Consider the following 21,887-nt stretch of genomic DNA (forward strand, 5'->3'; position numbering starts at 1 on the left):
TTTCTCCTTCCCTCATAAAAGCCAAACACCTAATGGTTTTTAAAACCTAGGTCCCAATACTTGACTAAACCAGAGAGGGCTAAAATAAAGATGTTCCAGAGTTTGTGTGAAGAGTAGTAGAATGGGGGTCAGCAAACTATGGGTAACAGGCCAAATCCTGCCTGCAACTAGTTTTTATAAATGAACTATACACTAGATACTCTGGACTGCCACAAAGATAAACAAGTGGGTCTTAGAGCAAACTGAGCCTGAAACATTGATGGAGGCAAAAATGTCAAAACTGAAGCTGTCCTACTTTGGGTACATCATAAGGCGACAGAGGAAAAGACAATAATGGTGAGAAAAATAGAAGGCAGTAGGGCAGGGGTCGGGACTGAGAGAGCCATGAACGCCACATATTTTAAAATGTAATTCCGTGAGAGCCATACAATATGTTTAACACTAAATACAAGTAAACGTGTGCATTTTATGTAAGACCAACACTTTTAAAGTACAGTAAGTCTCTGAATTCTTTTTAATAACGTTGTTATGCTGTTGCTAACCAATGATAAATAAAGTACTTCTTACCATTAATGCAACTTCTGGTGCTGCATGATTTTGCTGATGGCTTTGTAGTCTGGTTGATACGTGGTGAGGTTAAGCTTCTTGCGGGCGTTGAGACTGACTGCCATCCCTTAAACGTGGTAAGTTGGTCTTAAAGTTCTTTAGATGTGAGAGACTGCTCACATGCATACGTAGAGCCAAACATTGTCAGTACAGCAATACTCACACGCTGCAGTGTGTGGTATGTGACGGGAAGCGCGTTCCAAATTTTGACAATCAGCTGATCCGCAGGTTGAAGTTTTTTCATTTCTCCCCACTTGTGTTTGCTCGCCAACTCTGCTTCCTGTCGTGAAAGTCTTTCTAAATCTTCATTCAGTGACTTGAACTTATTCACCCACATGTCTGAGGCCTTCATGTCAGCAGCTTGTAGCTCAAAATCTCTTCGGAGACACTGAGGATGTAACTCAAGTCGGCACTATCCACTGCACACTTGTGTGGATGAGTGATCAACTTAAAAAGACGAGTGCGCTCAGCCCTGGCCGGTTGGTTCAGTGGTAGAGCATCGGCCAGGCGTGCGGAAGTCCCGGGTTCGATTCCCAGCCAGGGCACACAGAAGCGCCCGTCTGCTTCTCCACCCCTCCTCCTTTCCTTCCTCTCTGTCTCTCTCTTCCCCTCCTGCAGCCAAGGCTCCATTGCAGCAAAGATGGCCCAGGCGCTGGGGATGGCTCAGTGGCCTCTGCCTCAGGCGCTAGAGTGGCTCTGGTCACAACAGAGCAACGCCCCGAATGGGCAGAGCATCGCCCCCTGGTAGGCGTGCCAGGTGGATCCCAGTCGGGCGCATGCAGGAGTCTGACTGCCTCCCCGTTTCCAGCTTCAGAAAAAAAAAAAAAAAAAAGACAAGTGCACTCATGAAGTTCTCCAAAGCACGCTTTGAATGACTGCAGGAGATTAGATGTGAAGAGTTAGCTGCTGGAGATCAAGATGTTGAGCAGGGTCACTTGCTGTGCATACATCTTTAAACTCTCCCAGTTTTTCAAAGTGTAGTAATCGACCTGTTTCAATGTCAATGATGAAGTTTCAGCTTGTTTTCAAATGCAAACACTGCTTGTTGACAAGATAAGACTGTATTTCCAATGCCTTGCATTTTCATATTGAGCTGGTTCAGATGTTCAGTCATGTCCACGAGATAGTAGAATTTCAGGAGCCACTCAGTGTTAGCTAACTCAGGATGCTCGACGTTTTACATTTCAAGAAAAGTCCGGATTTCGCTCAGACAAGCCGCAAAACGGCTGAGCACTTTCCCTCTTGACAACCAACACACATTGCTATGCAGAAGCAGACCAGGATAATTATTCCCAACTTCATCCAGCAGTGTTCTAAACTGGTGATCATTTAAAGCTCAGGCAACAATAAAGTTGACCACCTGAATGACCAGTGACATCATATCCCCAAGTTGCTCACCACACATCTGAGCACAAAGCGCCTCCTGATGTAGGATGCAGTGAAAACTTAGGATAGGTCACTTTTCATGTTCACGAAGAAGCGCTACGAATCCTGTTTTTCCCCACTATGCACGGAGCACCATCAGTACACACCAAAATAAATTTATCCATCAGTAGATTTTTTTTTTCTTTAGTGAACTCAGTGAAAGACTTGAATAAATCCTCCCCTCTTGTTCTCTTTCATAGGCAAAACAGCAAGACTTTCCTCACGAAGTGTGTCACCAACAGCATACCTTGCAATCATGCTGAACTGGGATAAATGGCTTACATTTGTTGACTCATCCAAAGTGAGAGAAAGGAATGCTGCTGTATTTATATCCTTCCTTGTGTTGCCTCAATTTGATCTGCCATCATGATGGTACAATCATGAACAGTTCTTGCCGACAGACATGCCTTTTATTCGTTTGATTATCTTGTCTTTACCCGAAAAGTCATCAAAAAGTTCTTTGGCAACATCAAGCATGAATGTTTTGGCATACTCCCCATCTGTGAATGGCTTTCCATTTCTCACAATTGCTAAAGCACCAGCAAAGGTAGCCGAATTCCAGTCACCTTGTTGGGTCCAAACATGGAGTTGCTGCTGCTTAGCTTGCACTCTGCACAGTAGCTCTTGACATGCTTTCTTTCTGCTGTCCCCCACTGGATATTTCAATGCAAATATAGTATGGCAGGTGTTGAAGTGCTGCTTTATATTTGACTGTTTCGTCAATGCAATTTTATCATTGCATATTAGACACACTGCAGAACCTGCTCTCTCCACAAAGGCGAATTCCTCTGTCCATTCCTGCTGAAAAGTACAATACTCCTCATCTTTTTTTCTTTTAGCCATCTTCTTCATCAAATGGGTTTCTGCAATTAGCTAGCTGACGACTTGATTAAAAGGAGGGAAGTTTACTTCCTGACCTCACAACGACCTGTGTATGTTATGCATTATCCAATAAAAATTTGGTGTTGTTCCAGAGGACAGCTGTGATTGGCTCCAGCCACTCGCAACCATGAACATCAGTGGTAGGAAATGAATGAATTGTAATACATGAGAATGTTTTATATTTTTAACATTATTCTTTTATTAAAGATTTGTCTCCAAGCCAGATGCAGCCATCAAAAGAGCCACATCTGGCTTGCGAGCCATAGGTTCCCGACCCCTGCAGTAGGGAAAGAGCAAGACCAAATATGAGATGGACTCAGTAAAAGAAGCCATAGGAATGAGTCCATAGGAACTGAGCAGGGCTGTTTATATAACAGGACACTGTCGCTATCACTCATTCAGAGAGTCGCCAGGAGTCAGAGCTGACCCAATGGCACATAATGCATAGAGAATAGCCCTATACTCATTTCTTTACATACTGTCTATGGCTGCTTTTGCTGTGTAACAACAGAGTTGAGCAATTGCAACAGAGACCATTTAACCCAGGAAACCTAAAATATTTACTACCTGGTACTTTATTAGAAAAGTTTACCAATGTTTTAGAAACACTGACATCAAATGCCAGTTTTAAAAGGGAATTTCAGTGACTTGCGAATACCTTAGGTAGAGCAAAGTAATAAATCATACAAGAGAGCTCCACCATCCCCCCATCTCAAAGTATAGTAAATTCAGAGTAGCTTCTCCAAATTATTTACAGCAATCTACTGATACAGGATTAAGGCATAGGAAAAAAGTTTGAGTGTACAAGCATTATAATAAAGTTGCTGTTCCTAAAAGAAGGAATACAACTTTTAAGACTCAGAAACAAAGCTTGCTTATAGAACACAAAACACACACACACACACATTTAAAAGTCACCTGACATTATATATAATGTTGAGTAGTTTATGGATTCTTTTATCACCTATTATATTTGGAAGTTCACTATAAACTCAGAAAGATATATGTAAGAAAACTTCAAAGATACAATTTAAATTGTGACATGACAGTATTTTTGAAAAAAAACTGATAAAAAAGATCCAAACCAACAAAAAAAGATCCAAACCAACAAAATAAACAAATTGGAAGATTATGGTTGTTATCTATTCTCATTGTGTAACACAAAATCAAGAATAATCTGGTACTAAGAAATGCATCAACAGCAATTAATTTTCCTGAGTTACTTTATATTTTTTAATTAAAATATGTATTTTAATGAGCTATACACAAATATAATGAAACTGCTTGGAAATGGAATTTTAAAAATCCCTTTGCATGGCAAAGTTTTTTTAATTAAAAAATTGACAATAAAATTATTCACAAACATCAAGAAAAACGGCAAGGCCCTGGCCATTTTGCTCAGTGTTAGAGCACCTGCCCAGTGTGTGGATGTCCCAGGTCAATTCCCAGTCAGGGCACACAGGAGAAGAAACCATCTGCCCTCCACCCCCGCAGCCATGGCTCGGTTGATTTGAGCACATCAGCCTTGAGCACTGAGGATAGCTCTGTGGAGCCTCAGCCTCAGGTACTAAAAATAGCTTGGTTGTGAGCATGGCCCAAGATAGGCAGAGCATCAGCCCCAGACAGGGGTTACCAGGTGGATCCCAGTCAGGGCGCATGCGGGAGTCTGTCTATCTCCCTTCCTCTCACTGGGAAAAAAAGGAAAAAAAAAAAGAAAAGAAAAATAACAAGAAAATCAAACACAAATAAGACTATTATATCTTTATAATTTGTCACTAAAATCAAGTGATATAAAGAGAAAAAAAAAAAAACTGACAACTCAGCAACTAACTTCCAACCACTTTAAGCAAAATGAAACTTTTTCCTATTACTTACTGCTCTTTTTTAGGCAAGATATTTTTATAATCTGAAATACATAACTAATATTTCAGAATACTATTTGAAAACCAGAATAGATAAAATTTCCAGAACTAATATTTTGAAACCAATTTAATAATATAAAAATTTGTTTTGAATAGTTACAACACTTCAGAAACAACTATATTATAAAATCTGACTGGTTATTTTAATTAAAATAACTAGACTTTTAAAAATTAAAATAAAAAAAAATCAAACACATCACCATACTTTATGACTCATCATTTTATGAATAACAAATCTGCACGGTGCAGTAATATGAAATACAAGCGTAGGAAATTTGATCATTTTACAATTACATGAGAACAATTTTAGAAAAAATTTAAAAAATGAGACACTTAAATACTTATAGTCTTTCAACTTATCTGTGGTAAGGGTTAATATTTAAATTATATCAACATAAAAATGCTTTAAATAATGACACATTTTACTGCTTCCTAGGATCACACCCACTTGTCAGCAATAAAAGTGAATGAACTCCAGAAACTTGTAAAAAGGTGCTTCAGTGATTCAAAATTCTTCCGAGTTTGTTCACCTTTATTAATAAACTTAAAACTGAATTACCTGTGCCATCATATATTCATATACAAAATATATTACTATCTCATATACATGAAGAGTCCTTACAGTAGACCTTAAATATTTACTTTTACACTTTCTATGTTCAAATGTATTCAAAGGGTCCTTACGTACAGTTTCAACATCAAAACAAAAATTAAAACAACCTAAGTTCAGGAAGTTTAACAAAATTCTAGTTCTAATACATAATGGTCACATCCTAAGCACTTAACATGCTACTAATTTAATTATAAGACAAATTAAAAAGAATGCTAAAACTGAATCTCAATTTCTTATAAAATTATTTTGGCTAAAAACTATTTTGTTCCTATCAGTGTTATTCTTGAAACTAGAATATGAACCAACACGGTAAGCATTTGAAAAATAATTCAAAATATGAATTAAATGTCATTTATAAAGACAAGTATAAATAAGCTAAAGTATGGTATTCAGCAAATTGATACAGAAAATTCAAGGGGCTTGCTCAAATCCATTGAATTAATTATGGAACAAATTAAAACCTGAGCACTTCCAAACTCTTTGAAGTGTGCTTTAGTGAAATCTTTAATAACCCAGTTACAATCACAGCTAGAAGACACAAATCCTCCCCTTCCCTCTACAACACTGAGGATGTAGCCTATCAGCCTGACGAGTTTTCTGCTCATCAGCCAATCAAATGTCTTTTGCTAGAGGATAGATACAAAGTGGCAAGAGCAAAGGGGAATGAAAAAAAAAAGAGGAGGGGGAGGGGAAAATGTACAGAAAGGGAGGGGTAAGAGAAATACACTCCAGCAGACATTCACAGGGCCTTCTTGGTTTCCTTCTTGGCACTGTCTGTCCCCAAGCCAAAATTCTGTAAGAAAGCTCTCATCTCTTATTCAGACTTCTCCACATTTCTAACCTCCATGGTCATAGCCAGGGCCTAAATATGAGTGTGGAAGGCTCACGCCCAACAAGCTGAGTTGCAAGTCTGAATGGTTTTGCATTAAAAGTTAGTTGTATAAAATGACTAAGTTGCAAACTTGTGATTTCTATCCTTTTCAAAGCATTCTTTGAAAATATGACCAGTTGAGAGATATAAATGCCCTGCAAATTTTACATATTTTCAGAGTTCAGCATAAGAAGACTTTAGCATAAGAAGCTCTTGCTCCATAGTATTATCATTACTGAATTTTAAAAATTACACACCAGATAGACTTCAACACAAGCTGAAGAACCAAAGACTGCAGTATTTCTTCGATGGGAAGTATAAGTTCAAAACAATGGTTCTATAAACAATTTCTCAAACACAACTCTATCACAAGATAGATCAATTTATTTTTATCATGATTTCCTTTAGATATATTACAAAGTAATTGAATTTTTAAGAATGTCCTTTGTATGCTAACAGGTACCATCCTTATGTTGCAAATAAAGAGAGTAGAACTAAATTACTATCCCAAAAGTATAAAACCAGTCCAGAAAAGTACTCCAATCCAAAAATATTTATAACTTCAGAAAAGGTACTTGTATTGTTTAATGAATGAAACATTAGCCTATTAATAAAGTGAAAGCATGTTACTTTATTTATAATTACTACAGATTTTACACAGAATAAAAATACCATAGAATAATTTTTCTAAGTTAATTCTCTCGTTTTATACATTTGATTTTTGCTACATTCAACTAAGCAATTCAGAGTCAATAAACTAATACTAATGAGCAACAGACATGCCACATATCTATTTATCAAGTGCTTTAAAATCAAAACTATAGATATACTTACTTATCAAAGCTATCACTATTTTTGATGAAGCTCTCCAGTTTTTCCTTGGCATATTCTACCACATCTGAATGAAGCTCAATCCCATGATTTATTCCAAAGGGACCTGTAATCGTAGCAGCATTTTTATTAAAAATATATTAATAATGTCACCATAGAGCTCGATTAGTTTCTGCTCATTTATCACAGGAACATTTAAAGAGGGCTTGAAATACTTGATTATCTACCAGCCACAGGTTTAAAAAGCCAAATGGAAATCTCAAATTAACACTGCATTAAAAGGAAAAAAAAAAAAGCTTATCTGTCAAGATAATAATGCCAAAGAAATAGTCATAGACTGTATGAAGTGGATATTCTTTATCATTATATTTTTCACTGTTAAAAATTTGGTAATTCTAAAATCCTGAAACTATATGGAGTTACAGTTCTTTTTCATTGTATTTTATCACTGGTGTAAAAAAAACACCTGGTAATTCTAAAAATCTCAAAACCGTGGGCTGATTTAGATATTATATAAGTATCTATCAGCACCCACCACTACCCAGTAAATTCTAACTTAAAGGGCCACGAGCACAGTCTATGCCTTCTGGAGATCCCATTGTCTAGCAGAGTGTGGCCATCAGCCACTTTTTGTGGAGCTGATTTTACTCTCCTATTCCTGCATACTTCACACTTCTCACTTGGTGTATCTTTTTACACCAAGAATGAGTAACATTCCAGGAGTGAGAAAAAAGGGAGCACTTGCTCAACCTCAGATGGTTTGTGGATGGCTTCTTTTCTGACCCTGGTACCAGCTTATTGACAATATTGACTTAACTGGATTCATGTCTCTTAAGGCTACTGTTACGATGCATGCTTTCTGACCCATGACCCACAGGAAAGCAACACACAATTTCATCTAGTTATGCTAATTTCCTTTGAACTTCTGAAATTGAGTCAACCAGGTTTTCTACTCTACATTTTTGCTGAATCTGTCTTACTTTAAGACAGTTCTCCTAGAAAAAGGTGTGTATGCTTTTGTTTGTGTATGTTATTCATTTTTCGTATCTTCTATGGACTAATTTACTCATCTTACATTTTAGGAACTACTTAACTGAATGTGCCCCCTAATGAAGATCATTAAAAATATATATTGATATTTAAAAATAAAAAAAAAACCATTGCTCACCAATTATGTTCAAAAGTTCAGAGGACACATGAAAAATGGTTTATAATCTATAAACTACCCAAATATCAAAAATTAACCTAAAATGTTCAGATGCTATCTTCAAGCCAAAATCAGATAATGTTTTCACCTACTACATTTCTATCATATTGTATTTGATTATTAATGAAAACTGATTCTACTGAAAAAATATATTCAGGTGAAAAGATTAAATTAAATGGTACTTAAGTCATTAAACCACAACAGATAAAATTTCCTTTGCAATGGTTTTAAAATAATTATGATTGATACAAGCTTAAACACTTTCTCATTTTTTGTTTCCTTGTTATAGAACTGCTTGTTGGTCTTACCTAAAACTAGAATGTCCATCCAATATCATTTAAGACTTCTTATAATCCCTAATTATTGCCATAGGAAAACTGACTAAAAATAAAATTTCTTTTATCAAAAAATAAACCAAAGTGGCAAAAAATAGAGAAGTAGTCATGTCACTTTAGTATTGAATCTGAATATTTTCAAAACTTGAATTTCTTTAAGGAAACAAAGTATGTTAAGAAAAACTGAATAAAGTTCTCCTCATTTAAAAAAAAACTACTATTACTTAATATTAGTACATAGTAAAAAAACACTGTATGAAATTAACCTTATTTTCTTATTTATTACCCTTCTATGGTGACCCATTGAAAGTAAAACATAACAGAAGTTAAGAGATCAAATAACAAAGGTGAATACTGCTGAAATTTGACATTTCCTGTTAGATTGAATGCATAAGCACTATATTAAAGGTGTCAAGGAAAGAGTCTCGAAATGAAGGCTTCTGTTCAATATTTCAAACAGGCTCCTTATTAACAGGAAGCTTGAACTTCACAGCTTTAGGTCAAAAGGGACTGCACAAGCTGTTTGCCAAAGACGCAATGGTCTCTTTTTCCTTGCCGAAAGCAACTTTCTGCTTATTGTTTAACAAGATGGCAATTTTTGGAAATAAGGTTTAAAATTTCTCAAGAAAATGTCCTAAGAATGTTTTTCATAAAACCTTTTCACATCACCTTGACACAGGATAAAGACAAATTCATTAATATACAAAGGATTTGACAATACCATAAACATACAAAATATATTATACATTAATCTGTAGTGCAAACACCATTTATGATTTTAATGGAAATAAATGTTTAATTTTAAAATAACAAAGAGATATCAAATAAACTGGTAATTAACATTGAAAATAATAAAGAGAATGCATTAATAAAAGGCAGAACTTAAAAATGTCGCCAATATTTCATTTATTTGGAGTGCAATATACAACTAGAATACATCAAATGCATAATAAAAATGTAGTGTAGTTAATTACAACTTGTATTTTACATCTGTATTTAATAGAACAGAAATATCAAACACAGAAATCTAAAGAAACATATAGCTGCTTCTGAGGAAATAGAGGTCTAGGGTAGGAAGGAGACATTTTTATCCTTATCTAAAGTGTGTCTTAACTGTATGCATGTATAACTTTTTCAACCAAAAAATGAGGGAGTCAAAGAAAAATAAAAGAGTAAAAGATTTTAAAATAAACAATATAAATAATTCTAATAGAAAGGTACAAGCTGTCAATAGGAAAAATAAAACGGTATCCAAAAGAAACAGTAACATTTTCTAATATAATTTAACAGATGAAGCATAAACTTGACTTTGTATTTAATAGCCTAATATTATTTTGTACTTATCAACATGAAGAAATTTTTTATGAAATAATAAATGCTTCATTTTTGTAATACATATTTTAAAAAACTGAAACTTGTAACAGTTGACCACTATTTTTAATGGCAAAATATTAAAGAGAAAACAAACATAACAAGTCATAACTTATTCAAACAAAACACTTAGAAAAAAACTAGGTATCTTATATGTTAGAATTTGCTTTTAATAGTCCATTTTTTAAGAGCAATACAAATATAAAAAATTCCAATATCATAAAATGTGGTGACTGCTTTTCTTTTATAGCTGTTGGCTCTAATCTAACTCATTTATTACCTGTCACTCAGTAATCAAAGCTTATACATTAAGGTAAAAAATTATTAGGTACAAGTATGAAGTATCCACGCAATATCTACAATTCTTATTTACATCTATGTTAACCCCATATTATACACAATACTCAAGCTTCCCCCTACTTTGAAGTACCCTGAAAGGCTGTTTGTGAAGTGCAGGATAGAAGCCTTCATGAGGCAGGCCAAAGAAATCTGAGACCTTCATAAGGCATTTGAATGCAGTTCTCAGTAACTTCAGAATTCTGTGTCAAGCTCATTTTTACAAAACATACACTCTCAAGCAAAAAGTATTTCATAATACATAACTAGAAGAGCTCTAAAGATGAACTAATTCAAGATCCACTATTTCAACTGAGAACTCAAATCTAAACACAGTGGAGTGGTAATAAAGTGGCTTTAAGGGCACATAGATGTCTTAGTGTTCAACCTTGATTCCTCCTCTTAATGACTGCATAATCTGAGATCAGTCACCTACCATTTGAAGTCTTTCCTACTGTGTAAAATGGGTCCCTAGGAAAATCATGTAAATTATGTAAAAGAACTTCATATACTATAAAGTATAAGACGGGTACAAATCGTTATGTGTCCTTTCCTTATACAGAAAACAGGTTAGCTATAGAAGCAAAACTATAACGTATATGTGGTCTCAACCCTAATTTCATCTTAGAATAACCTGGGAGTTTTAAAATTACATTTAAAAGTAGACTAAATTTGCCTGACCAGGTGGTGGCACAGTGGACAGAGTGTAGACCTGGGACACTGAGGACCCAGGTTCGAAACCCCAAGGTCGCCAGCTTGAGTGCCAGCTCATCACTTTGAGTGTGCGATCATAGAGATGACCCCATGGTTGCTGGTTTGAAACCCAAGATTGCTGGGTTGAGCAATGATCACTGGCTCAGCTGGAGCCCCACAGTCAAGATACATATGAGATGCAATCAATGAACAACTAAAGTGCCACAACTGCCAGTGGATGCTTCTCATCTCTCTCCCTTTCTGTTTCCCTCTCTCATGTTTAAAAAAAAAAAAATGTTTGGGTCGCTCCCCAAAAAGGTAGAGGAAATGTTTCAGGGTGTGCCCAAGCTCTGCAGGCAACCACTGCAAAACTGCCACACCCTCCTATTTATTACAGAGCGCAATCTAAATGATTTTTAATATGTCTTTGCACTATCCAAATCTGTTTTCATTGGTAAAGTGATATCAAGAGTTAATAACTAAATTAAATCATTTTGGATAAAATCTAAGTATTTACCACAAGAGGGAGTAGCTTAACCACTTATTTGACTTCTATAAAAGTAATAGTTTCTCAGTGAAAACTAAAATATATATGTAAAAGGTACAATGATATTTTATTACTAATTTTAGTTATATAAAATTAAGCATCTTTGAGGAGATTTTTAAATAACTTGATAAGAATTCAGAGATAAATAACAGGTAAAAAAAAGAAAAAATAGGTTTGATTCTTTTTTCCATGAACAATGTGAGACATAATGTAGAAACAGAAAATAATGCAAAGGTAGAGAAAGAAAAGGAGAGAAATAGGAGTCAGCAAAAGGTTCAATGTAATCACTTCCCTAAAGAGAAATTAATCTAATGTATTGCCATTTAAGATATAATTAATTTATTATGGTTTCTCCACTGTAGTATATCTCACACTAAAGACACATTATTAAAGAAAGGCAAAACTGTCAAACAGTTCCTGAACCTTCCCATGATAGCTTAACCATTCCGAAGCTGGTTGGAAAGATTTGTTCTCCTCTCTACAGGTTTAGAAAAGGCCTCATGAAATAAGTCTTGAAATTTACCAGAAAGTTCAGGTTCTAGCCCCTCTAGTTCCTATGAGTTTATGGATAAAGATGTGCTATTTTTATATACTTCAATTTCAGAAATATGTTTACACAAAATCTGCAAATGTTAAACAGTTACAGAGATGGATGCAAACTTCTATGCAAACTAAATGTATAAAATGTTGAAATACAAAGAACAGACATCACAATCAGTTCACTTACTTATTTCCACCCAACAGGCTGAAAATACTTGTCTAATACGTCCAAAGCAACTTATGACTATCTCATACATCTACATTGGAACACTGATATAGAGATAAGTCTCTACCAAATCAAATTCAATAAACCGAGGGGAAAAAATAAGCTCAACAATAACAATAAAGAATAGTTTTAAAAGCTAAATTTTAAACAGCTTTAGAACTTGATCCAAATTTCATTTTAATGCAATTATTTCCCCTGGAATCTATATTCACCAGTTCTTTCCTTCTGTAGTATATTTACTTGTGAAATACTGGAAGATAATCTAGGCCAATATAGTGATCAATGCACATAAATACTCAATAAATATTTACTAAACTAAATGAAGCATGTCCAATATAACTGACATAATGCTTCTATTGTCAGTACAGAAATGACATACACAATTTCAAGGGTACGGGATGTTTATTATGTACTGTTATATCCTGAGTAGCTGGCAGAGTGTCAATTAAAAAACTACTTTTGAAAGAATAATACAGTATATAAATGTAGCTATAGTCCTAAATTTAAAAGACTCACAAGGCTGAGACAAATAATATACACAAAGTATAACAATGTATATTTTTCATGCCTTGATTTAAAAATAAAAGTATACTAGCAAAAATCACTAAGTATATATCAAATCTATTTTATCTGATATTATCATGAAATGAGGCATTCCACAAAAGTAAATCTTACAGATAAGTACATTTCATTCAAAATAAATTTAATTTTGGCTGTTTGATAGAAATCTTCTAAAATACAATACATATGTTCCTTTACAAACCCAAGATGATTCTGCTGACTTCAACTATAATCTCTCTAAACATCATATATCATTGATCCTTGAACAACACAATGTTTAACTGCATGAGTCCAATTACACATGGATTTTTTAAAATAAATATACAGCCAGCTCTCTGTATCCGTGGGTTTCACACATGGATTCAACCAACCCCAAACTGAAAACAATATTTTCGATCTGCAGCTGGAAATTCTCAGAGGGGGAGGGCCAATTCTATGTCATTATTCTATGTCATTTTATAAGAGATTTTGAGCATCCACAGACTTTGGGTCTCTGTGGGATCCTAGAACCAATCCCCTGCAGATACTGAGGGATTACAGTTAAGTTTGGGGGAGTCAAAAGTTTTACATGGATTTTCAATTGCATAGGGATCAGTGCCCCTAACCACCACATTGTTCATGGGTCAACTATATTATGCATACATGAAGGCATTCTGAGGGCTCTATAAAGTTATTTTTGAAGTGGGGAGGCAACCAGATTAAAAAAAGGAGAGGGAGAAAAGAAAAATCTTTCAAAGTATGCTTTTATTGCCTATTCCACAAAATATTATGAAAGAAAGACAAGAGACTGATGTTCAGGTTTCTGAATCTGAGTAATTATTGGCTGAAAAAAGTCCCATTTACCAAAATGGAGAACACAGGAGGAAGAAAAAAATTTGAATTGCTGTCTTCTGTGGGACAAAGTAAGAAAGGATAACAAGTTGGAGACAGGTTGAACTTTTGGAATCTTGTGTCCACTGAAGAAATAATGCTGCAGCAAGCACCACAAAATTAAATACTGTTTGTTAGTGCAGCTTGGAAGATTCAAGAGTGTGAAGAACTCAGTGGACAGACCTTAATACTAGAAACTTGTGAAACCTCTGAATGTGAATATTACAAGAAGACAAAAGATCCACCCTTCAATGCAGGCTAAAGTCAAAGGAAGCTTCTATAAAAGAACAGGGAAAGTGTTTACAAAGGCAATGCAAAATGATCTGAGACCCAGGGAAAGAATCTTTGAAAGCCAAAGGTGTGGGAGGGTAAATGGGCTAACCTTTGAGTCACCCAAAGACAATGTGAAGGTAGTTTCCAGAAGGGACCAAGAACTCCAGTAGCCCAAGCAGCAATGGTTTTAACCTGAGGCGCCCAGTCCAACATTCAAGCCAGCATAGGTAAGACTGTATGAGAAGAGAAAGAAAATTCTGTAGACATCAGCTTCTCCTCTGGGTGATAGAGATTCACAAATTACTTCATACATAAAGAGAGAATTGCAGAAAAGATTCAGTAATTTTCTGAACTATATAACTGATACTAATTATGTGGTAGTTTATGTTGTATAAAGTCCTGCTAACAATTAGCAAATGCTAAATCATCACTATTAGTGGAATATGTACATATACATGTCTGAAATAGACGATAATCTTAAATCCTAAAACCTCACATTGGTAGTCTATTTTCTTTATTTTATAAAAGAGAAAATGAACATCAGAAGTGTTATGAGAGCGCGTAAGGTCATGTCACTAATGAGTCCAGAAATGGGTCCCAAAGCCAGAGCTGCTTGCACTGCATTACCCACCCTGTCTCCACCCTGTGACTACCTCAGTAAGACAGCTAAAACAAGACGGCAGGAAGGAACACACTCAGAGAGACTCAAATTGTTCACTCCTCTACGCATGTGCACAAATAATCTTGAAAGCCCCACTAGCCAACTTTGAGGGTTACAAATAAATTTTAGCAAGTGGGCAAATCTGCAAATACCGACTGCATGTGGTACATGGACGATCCAAACTGGGGATAGTTAATCCCTAAGGTAAAAACTCAAGATGCAAAGGGAACCATCTAAGAATTTTTACATCATTGAAGGAATTGCCTTAGAACTTCTATGAATAGTACATGGAAATATAAACAGAAAATACTACTATAAAAACTTTGTAAAATGTCAAAAACATGTACTGTTTCCTAGTATATTTTTACTATTTCCTATTTTTTGCTCTGTAATAATTAGCAGTAATATCCATAAACAAAATAATCTGAGTACTGATTTTCAGATAAATAAGATGGTTAAAAGTAATGATTTTCACCCCACAACCAGGAGTAAAGAGGGGAAAAACTATTAAGATGTAGAATAGTGGTGGCAACTCAGTACGGGGTATATATGCAGAAAAAATATGCATGAAAAACTTGCCCTGGCCTGTTGGTTCAGTGGTAGAGCGTTGGCCCAGCGTGTGGATATCCTAGGTTCGATTCCTGGTCAAGGCACACATAAGAAGCATCCATCTGCTTCTCCATCTTCCCCCTCTCCTTCCTCTCTCGCTCTCCTCCTCCCCTCCAGCAACCAAGGATCAATTAGAACAAGTTGGCCTCAGGTGATGAGGATGGCTCCATGCTGTCTGCCTTAGGCGCTAAAATGGCTCTGGTTACAATGAAGCAATGGCCCTAGAAGGGCAGAGCATCGCCCCCTAGTGGGTTTGCTGGGTGGATCCCCACTGGGGCATATCCAGGAGTCTGTGTCTGTCTCCCTTCCTCTCACTAAAAATAAATAAAATTAATAATAATAGTAACAATAATAATAAAAACCAAACCAGGACTAAAAAGTAATAGTTTAAAAAAATGAGAAGCACCCTGGCTCAATGGTAGAGTGTCGGTCTGGCGTGTGGATCAATTCCCAGTCAGAGCACACAGAAGAAGTGACCATCTGCTTCTCCACCCCACCCCTTCTCCTTTATTTCTTTCTATTTTGCTCTTTCTCTCTCTTCCCCTCCCACTGCCATGGCTCAATTGGTGCAAAGCATCATCCTGGGAGCTGAGGATGGCTCTGTGCAGCCTCTGCCTCAGGCGCTAAAAATAGCTCATTTGCAAGCATGGCCCCAGATGGACAGAGCATTAGCCACAGACAGGAATTGCCAGGTGGATCCCGGTTGGGGCGCATGCAGGAGTCTATCTCCCCTCCTCTCACTTGAAAAAAAAGACAGAAAAGGAAAACTTTTAAAAAAATAAATAGCTCTAAGGATTTCATAAAATGGTGAGTAGCTCAAATGGAAGGGCTTTTTTCAAACCACATTAGTCCCAAACAAAGCATATACCAAAAACAGCATTTATATATAATTTCTAAAAAGAAAAAATAGAATCTCCTCCCCTAACCTGACTCCCAGAAAAAGGAGGATAGAGGGAAAACTGAGATTTGGTTAATGTAGAAAATATAATCTACCTTAAAAAGAACCCTGGAAACCTACACAATGTGTTCTGTCTTACCAATAAAAGTGGGGCAGGGGGAAGTCCTGGATTCAATTCCAGGCCAAGGCACACAAGAGAAGCGCCCATTTGCTTCACCCTTCCCCCCTACTTTCTCTCTGTCTCTCTCTTCCCCTCCCACAGCCAGGGCTACATTGGAGCAAGGTTCACCGGGGCGCTGAGGATGGCTCCATGGCCTCCGCCTCAGGCACTAGAATGGATCCAATGCAGCTGAACAACGCCCCCAGATGGGCGGAGCATCCCCCCCCCCTAGGTGTGCCGGGTGGATCCTGGTTGGGCACATGCGGGAGTCTGTCTATCTGCCTTCCCACTTCCCACTTTAGAAAAATACAATAAAAAAAACAAAAAACAAAAACAGTGAGGCACGGGATGAAAGCAAAACACCACTATGGATCTCCTGATTCTCTGGCCTAAAGTGAGCCAAGAGAGTTTTCTAAAAGAGCATGATTAAATATTTGAATAGTATATATTTCATAAAGGGACTATAAAATATACATAGAGAACACTTACAAATCAGTATTACTAACAAGTTAATTTAAAGAAGGAGGGAAATTTTACCGTTTGCGACAGCATGGATGAACCTGTAAGAGTATTATACTGAGTGAATAAGCCAGTCAGAGAATGACAATACTGTATGATTTAACTCATGTGGAATCAAGGGGGGTTGTGAGGCTGAGTGAAAAAGGTGAAGAGATAAATAAATAGATAGATAAATAAAGCTCATAGACAGACAACAGTATAGTGATTGATTACCCGAGGAAGGGGGTTTGGGGTGGTAGAAGAGGGTATGGGGGGATACGTGGTGATGGAAGAAGACTTAACTTGGGACGGTGAGATCACAATACAGTATACAGGTGACATACTATAGAAATGTACCCCTGAAACTTGTACAATTTTATTAATCAATGTCACTCCCCTAAACCCAATAAAAAGTTTTTAAAAGGGGACTGTATCCAAAATATATAAAAAACACTTGTAACTCAATACTAACATAACTTAATTTAATAAATGAGAGATCTAAATAGGCATTTCACTGCAAAAGATACAGGAATGACCAAAAAGCACAGGAACAGATGTTCCACATCACTAGTCATTAAAGAAGTACAAGTTAAAACCACAATGAGAAACCACTTCATACCCACTAAGATGGCGATTAAAAAAAAAAAATAGCATCAAGGAGGATGAGGAGAAACTGGAACCTCTTACATTGTTTATGGGACTAGAAAGTGGTGCAGTCACTTTCAAAAAAGGTTGGCAATTTCTTTTTTTAATTTTAAAAAAATTAAACATAAACATACCATACAGCCCAGCAATTCTACTCCTAGAAATCCACCCAAGAGGAATTAGATGTCCACACAAAAATGCATACATGAATATTCATAGCAACATCATTCATAATTTCCAAAAAGTGGCAACCCAAATGTCTATTAAGTGGTGAATGGACAAACAAAATGTGCTATGCCCCTATTAGGGCATATTATTCATCTGTACGAGAAATGGAGTTCTAACACATGCTATAGCATAGATGAACCTTGAAAAATAATGCTAAGTGAAGAAACCATACACAAAAGACTATATACTGCTTAATTCTATTTATAAGAAATGTACAGAAAAGGCAAATCTATAGAGACAGAAAGTAAATGAGTGTTTGCCAGGGGCTGGAGTACGAACAGGGAGTGGATGCAACTAGGTATGGGGGATGTTTTGGGGGGAAGTGTTCCCGAATTAGATAATAGCAATAGCTTGCAAATTCTGCAAATTTATTAAAGCTCACTGAATTGAATGTGACTAAAATGAAAGAGAAAACATTAATATCTTCGGTCAAAGGCAACATAAGGGTAGCAAATGAGAACAATTTCATGTCTTCTGATAAAAACAGAAAGAGAAGAGTATAGAGACCAAACATGAAGGCAACCTATAGCTTAACTATTATATATAGTGCTGAGGTACTAAAATACAGTGTTGGAATGATTCTGGCAGTCTCTCCACAGTCACTCCTATTAACTCAACAACTAGATAAGAGATTAAGAAAGTCATTAAGTTGGATGGACCTTGATATTATAGTGAATCCCTAAACAAAAATGATCAGAATAAAGAAGAACCATACCTACCTATGTGAGAAAGATAATCAGAATAATTTGTCATCATAGTTCTACATTTAAATAAACTCTGGGAAGTAGAAAACTTGAGAGGCTTCTTTTCTTACACCCTGTTTTTCAATGGGATTCCCTAGCTATGATAAGACAGAACTGAGAGATTCAATTAAATACAAGAATCTTTGTGAAATTTCTTAGTTCTAGGAAGACTCTTAATGAGAAGCAAGTGAAAACAAGAATTAACCTTCAATGTAAAAACTAAAGGGGTCAAAATGAGGTAATCCATTCTCCAGGTCTGGGACAAAAAAAATTACATTTTGAATAACTGCTTTAAAGGAACTTTAGTGTGTGTGGGTGTGTGTGTGTGATGAGAGAATCAGAGAGATAGAGAGAGGAACAGATAGGGACAGACAGACAGGGAGAGAGATGAGAAGCATCAATTCTTCACTGCGGCACCTTAGTTGTTCATTGACTGCTTTTTCATACGTGCCTTGACCAGGGAGCTCCAGCAAAGCAAGTGACCCCTTGCTCAAGCCAGCAACTTTAGGCTCAAGCCAGTGACCTTGGGCTTCAAGCCAACAATCTCACGCTCAAGCCAGGGACCTGTGGTCAAGTTGGCAACCTTGGGGTTTTGAACCTGGGTCCTCAGCATCCCCATCTGATGCTCTATCCACTGAGCCACTGCCTGGTTGAACTAAATGAACTTTAAATACAAGAAATTTCCTTAAGTTAGGATAAATCTAATTTCCTCTAACCGAACAACAAAAGCTCTGTAACCCAACTTCCACAGGTGTGTTTCTAGAATGTCAATGGAAATTCCTCAAGGGATAGCTTTCTTATCTGTATTATCAAAGCACTGATGCCCTGCTCTCCCTGCCTCAGCCTGGATTCCTCCAGATTACAGTGTGCCCTCAGATAAGAACCACTGCCAATGGTGAGCACCTGTCATCCCCATCTTGTGACCGAGAGAGAAAACATGGCTCAGAGCCATGGTGTTATAGTTACTTAATAAGGAGAGAACTTTCTGTTAATAAGGCCACTGTGAAACAATAGAGCCAAATCTAATTCACCACACACAGATAATTATAGGAAGAACATAAGAATCCTTCTTTGGGTCTTTGGGTCTAGTTTTAACTGATTTTTATGGATGTATCCTCCCTTCCTTGACTTAAATGCTCTCAAAACAAACCAAAAAAACAAGGGGGGGGAAGTTAAAAAAAAAAAGACAAAGTTCCTCAGAAACTCAATAGTTGTAAGATTAGCTATAATCATAGTTTTACAGGCTCAGTCCTTCCTTTCCTTCTTTAATTTGCTTTTATCTTTCTCACAAAATACATTATTTCTCATCAAAAAGAGAGGAACGTATATACCTGAGTCTTGACTGTGCAGGATCACTCACAGTAAATCTCTGAACATCTAGTAACCATAGTCATACACATAACTAAAGACCCACGAGAGCCTAGTAACAGGAGGAAAATATCTAGTGCATCGTGGATCATTTATACATGGGTCTGTTTCCCACAATGATCTCTGGTACGGATTAAAATAAGGCATTCAAGATACAATACAGTTTGAGGTCAACCTACAAATGCATCTGGCCACAGGAAACTGGGACTAAGAAATGAAATTTAAGAGGTCCATCTCACAGCTAGCAGGGATGCTAATTATTACTCCCTCTCCCCGGCCAGGCATTTGGCTAGACTGACCTCCCTCAGGCAGGAGCCAGATGACAGGGTTGAAAAAGTGGAAGACAGGATAACAGGTGCTCTGAGGCTGGTGGGACATGGTATAAGGCAGGGGTCCCCAAATTTTTTACACAGGGCCAGTTCACTGTCCCTCAGACTGTTGGAGGGCCAGACTATAAAAAAAACTATGAAAAAATCCCTGTGCACACTGCACATATCTTATTTTAAAGTAAAAAAAAAAAAGGGAACAAATACAATATTTAAAATAAAGAACAAGTACATTTAAATCAACAAACTGACCAGTATTTCAATGGGAACTATGGGCCTGCTTTTGGCTAATGAGATGGTCAATGTGCTCCTCTCACTGACCACCAATGAAAGAGGTGCCCCTTCCGGAAGTGCGGCGGGGGCCAGATAAATGGCCTCAGGGGGCCGGATGCGGCTCGCGGGCTGTAGTTTGGGGACTCCTGGTATAAGGCCTGGACTCCAGGCTCAACTTGCCAGAACTTGTCAAGAAATACACTGGTTCAAGAAGAGTAATTTTTGAAAAGAAGCTCTAACTACTGCCCCCACTAACTTCCTTAGATTTGGAGACTGTCTCTAACCCCAGATTTCTTTTTCAAAGAGGCGCTGCTGACAAAAATGATAAATGTCTGGGGTTCCAATCTGCTGAGAAACTCCTGTCTCAGGATGGCAGAAGCAAATGTAAATATAAACTGCTAAATTACTTTCTTGGTAAAAATAATTTGCTACTATTTTGAGCAGTTATTATGTATCAAGAACTGATGCAATTGTGGGAGGAAAGTGCTCTATTATTGTTTTTTTAAAGAAGTATGTAGATTGCAGATTCCATGACTAAGAAAGTAAGCTAGATAGTGTGTAAGAAAGAGAAATTTTGGGACTAAAAATGCTTTAAATGTCATATGCAACCACATAATTTACTATCCAAACTGAGATACTTTGGGAAAGAAAAGGATATTATTAATATTGATGCTAGGACCACAGGAATAAACTAGGACTGTTCTAGCATTTTTGAGACATAGCTACCCTTGAGTATAGTCAGAGATTCTCCATTTAAAATCTTTTAATGATTCCCCATCACTCTCAATTAAATTTTAAACCAGTTTTATCCCTGTAACTTGGGCACATACATCAACTTTGGCACATATCATATTGGATGAGAAGTGTTTTTTGTCTCTCTACCCCCACCAGTCTGTGAGCACCCAAGTAAATATAAATACTAAGTGGCTTAAAAAAGATTCATAGTTGTTAATTCTCAATCCAACATCATGTTTTACAGATTTTTTTCTAGACATGTTTTTCCATCCACATTCCATGTTTTCCAGCTGTCAATTCCTAGCTGACTTCAGGGAAGTCATTTAACCTCTCTGTGCTTCAGTTTAACCCTTTGAGTAGTGAGTTTTTTTCATGCTTGCTAACCCCTGGGAGTGAGTTTTTTTTTCTTCAAGAAATGAAATTAGTTCCAGTTACAGTTTTATTAACTTAAAATCATGTTTTTTTATAACAAAATTTATGGAAAGAAGAACATCCATTTGCTTTTTTTAAAGTAGGTTTTTTTATTTTTCCGAAGTGAGAAGGGGGGCGGGGGGGGGTGGCAGACAGACACACTCCCACATGTACCCGACTGGTATCCACCCGGCATGCCCACCAAGGGGCAATATTCGGCCCA

The 21,887-nt window shown here is 36.7% G+C and overlaps 1 protein-coding gene across 4 annotated transcripts in view; it reads right to left on the minus strand.

The window, feature by feature from the left end:
- Positions 1–21,887, minus strand: part of PCMTD1 (protein-L-isoaspartate (D-aspartate) O-methyltransferase domain containing 1) — an 89,786-nt gene that overhangs the window by 31,310 nt on the left and 36,589 nt on the right. For 3 of the 4 annotated variants that reach the window (XM_066266115.1, XM_066266113.1, XM_066266114.1), the window contains one exon: positions 7,154–7,256. The exons of the other annotated variant lie outside the window; for it this stretch is intronic. In XM_066266115.1, the coding sequence (XP_066122212.1) occupies positions 7,154–7,256 (103 nt within the window). The remainder of the gene's footprint in view (positions 1–7,153; positions 7,257–21,887) is intronic. 4 annotated transcript variants of the gene reach the window in all.

The sequence above is a fragment of the Saccopteryx bilineata genome, chromosome 3, assembly GCF_036850765.1.
Source record: "Saccopteryx bilineata isolate mSacBil1 chromosome 3, mSacBil1_pri_phased_curated, whole genome shotgun sequence".
Classification (NCBI taxonomy): Eukaryota; Metazoa; Chordata; class Mammalia; order Chiroptera; family Emballonuridae; genus Saccopteryx; species Saccopteryx bilineata.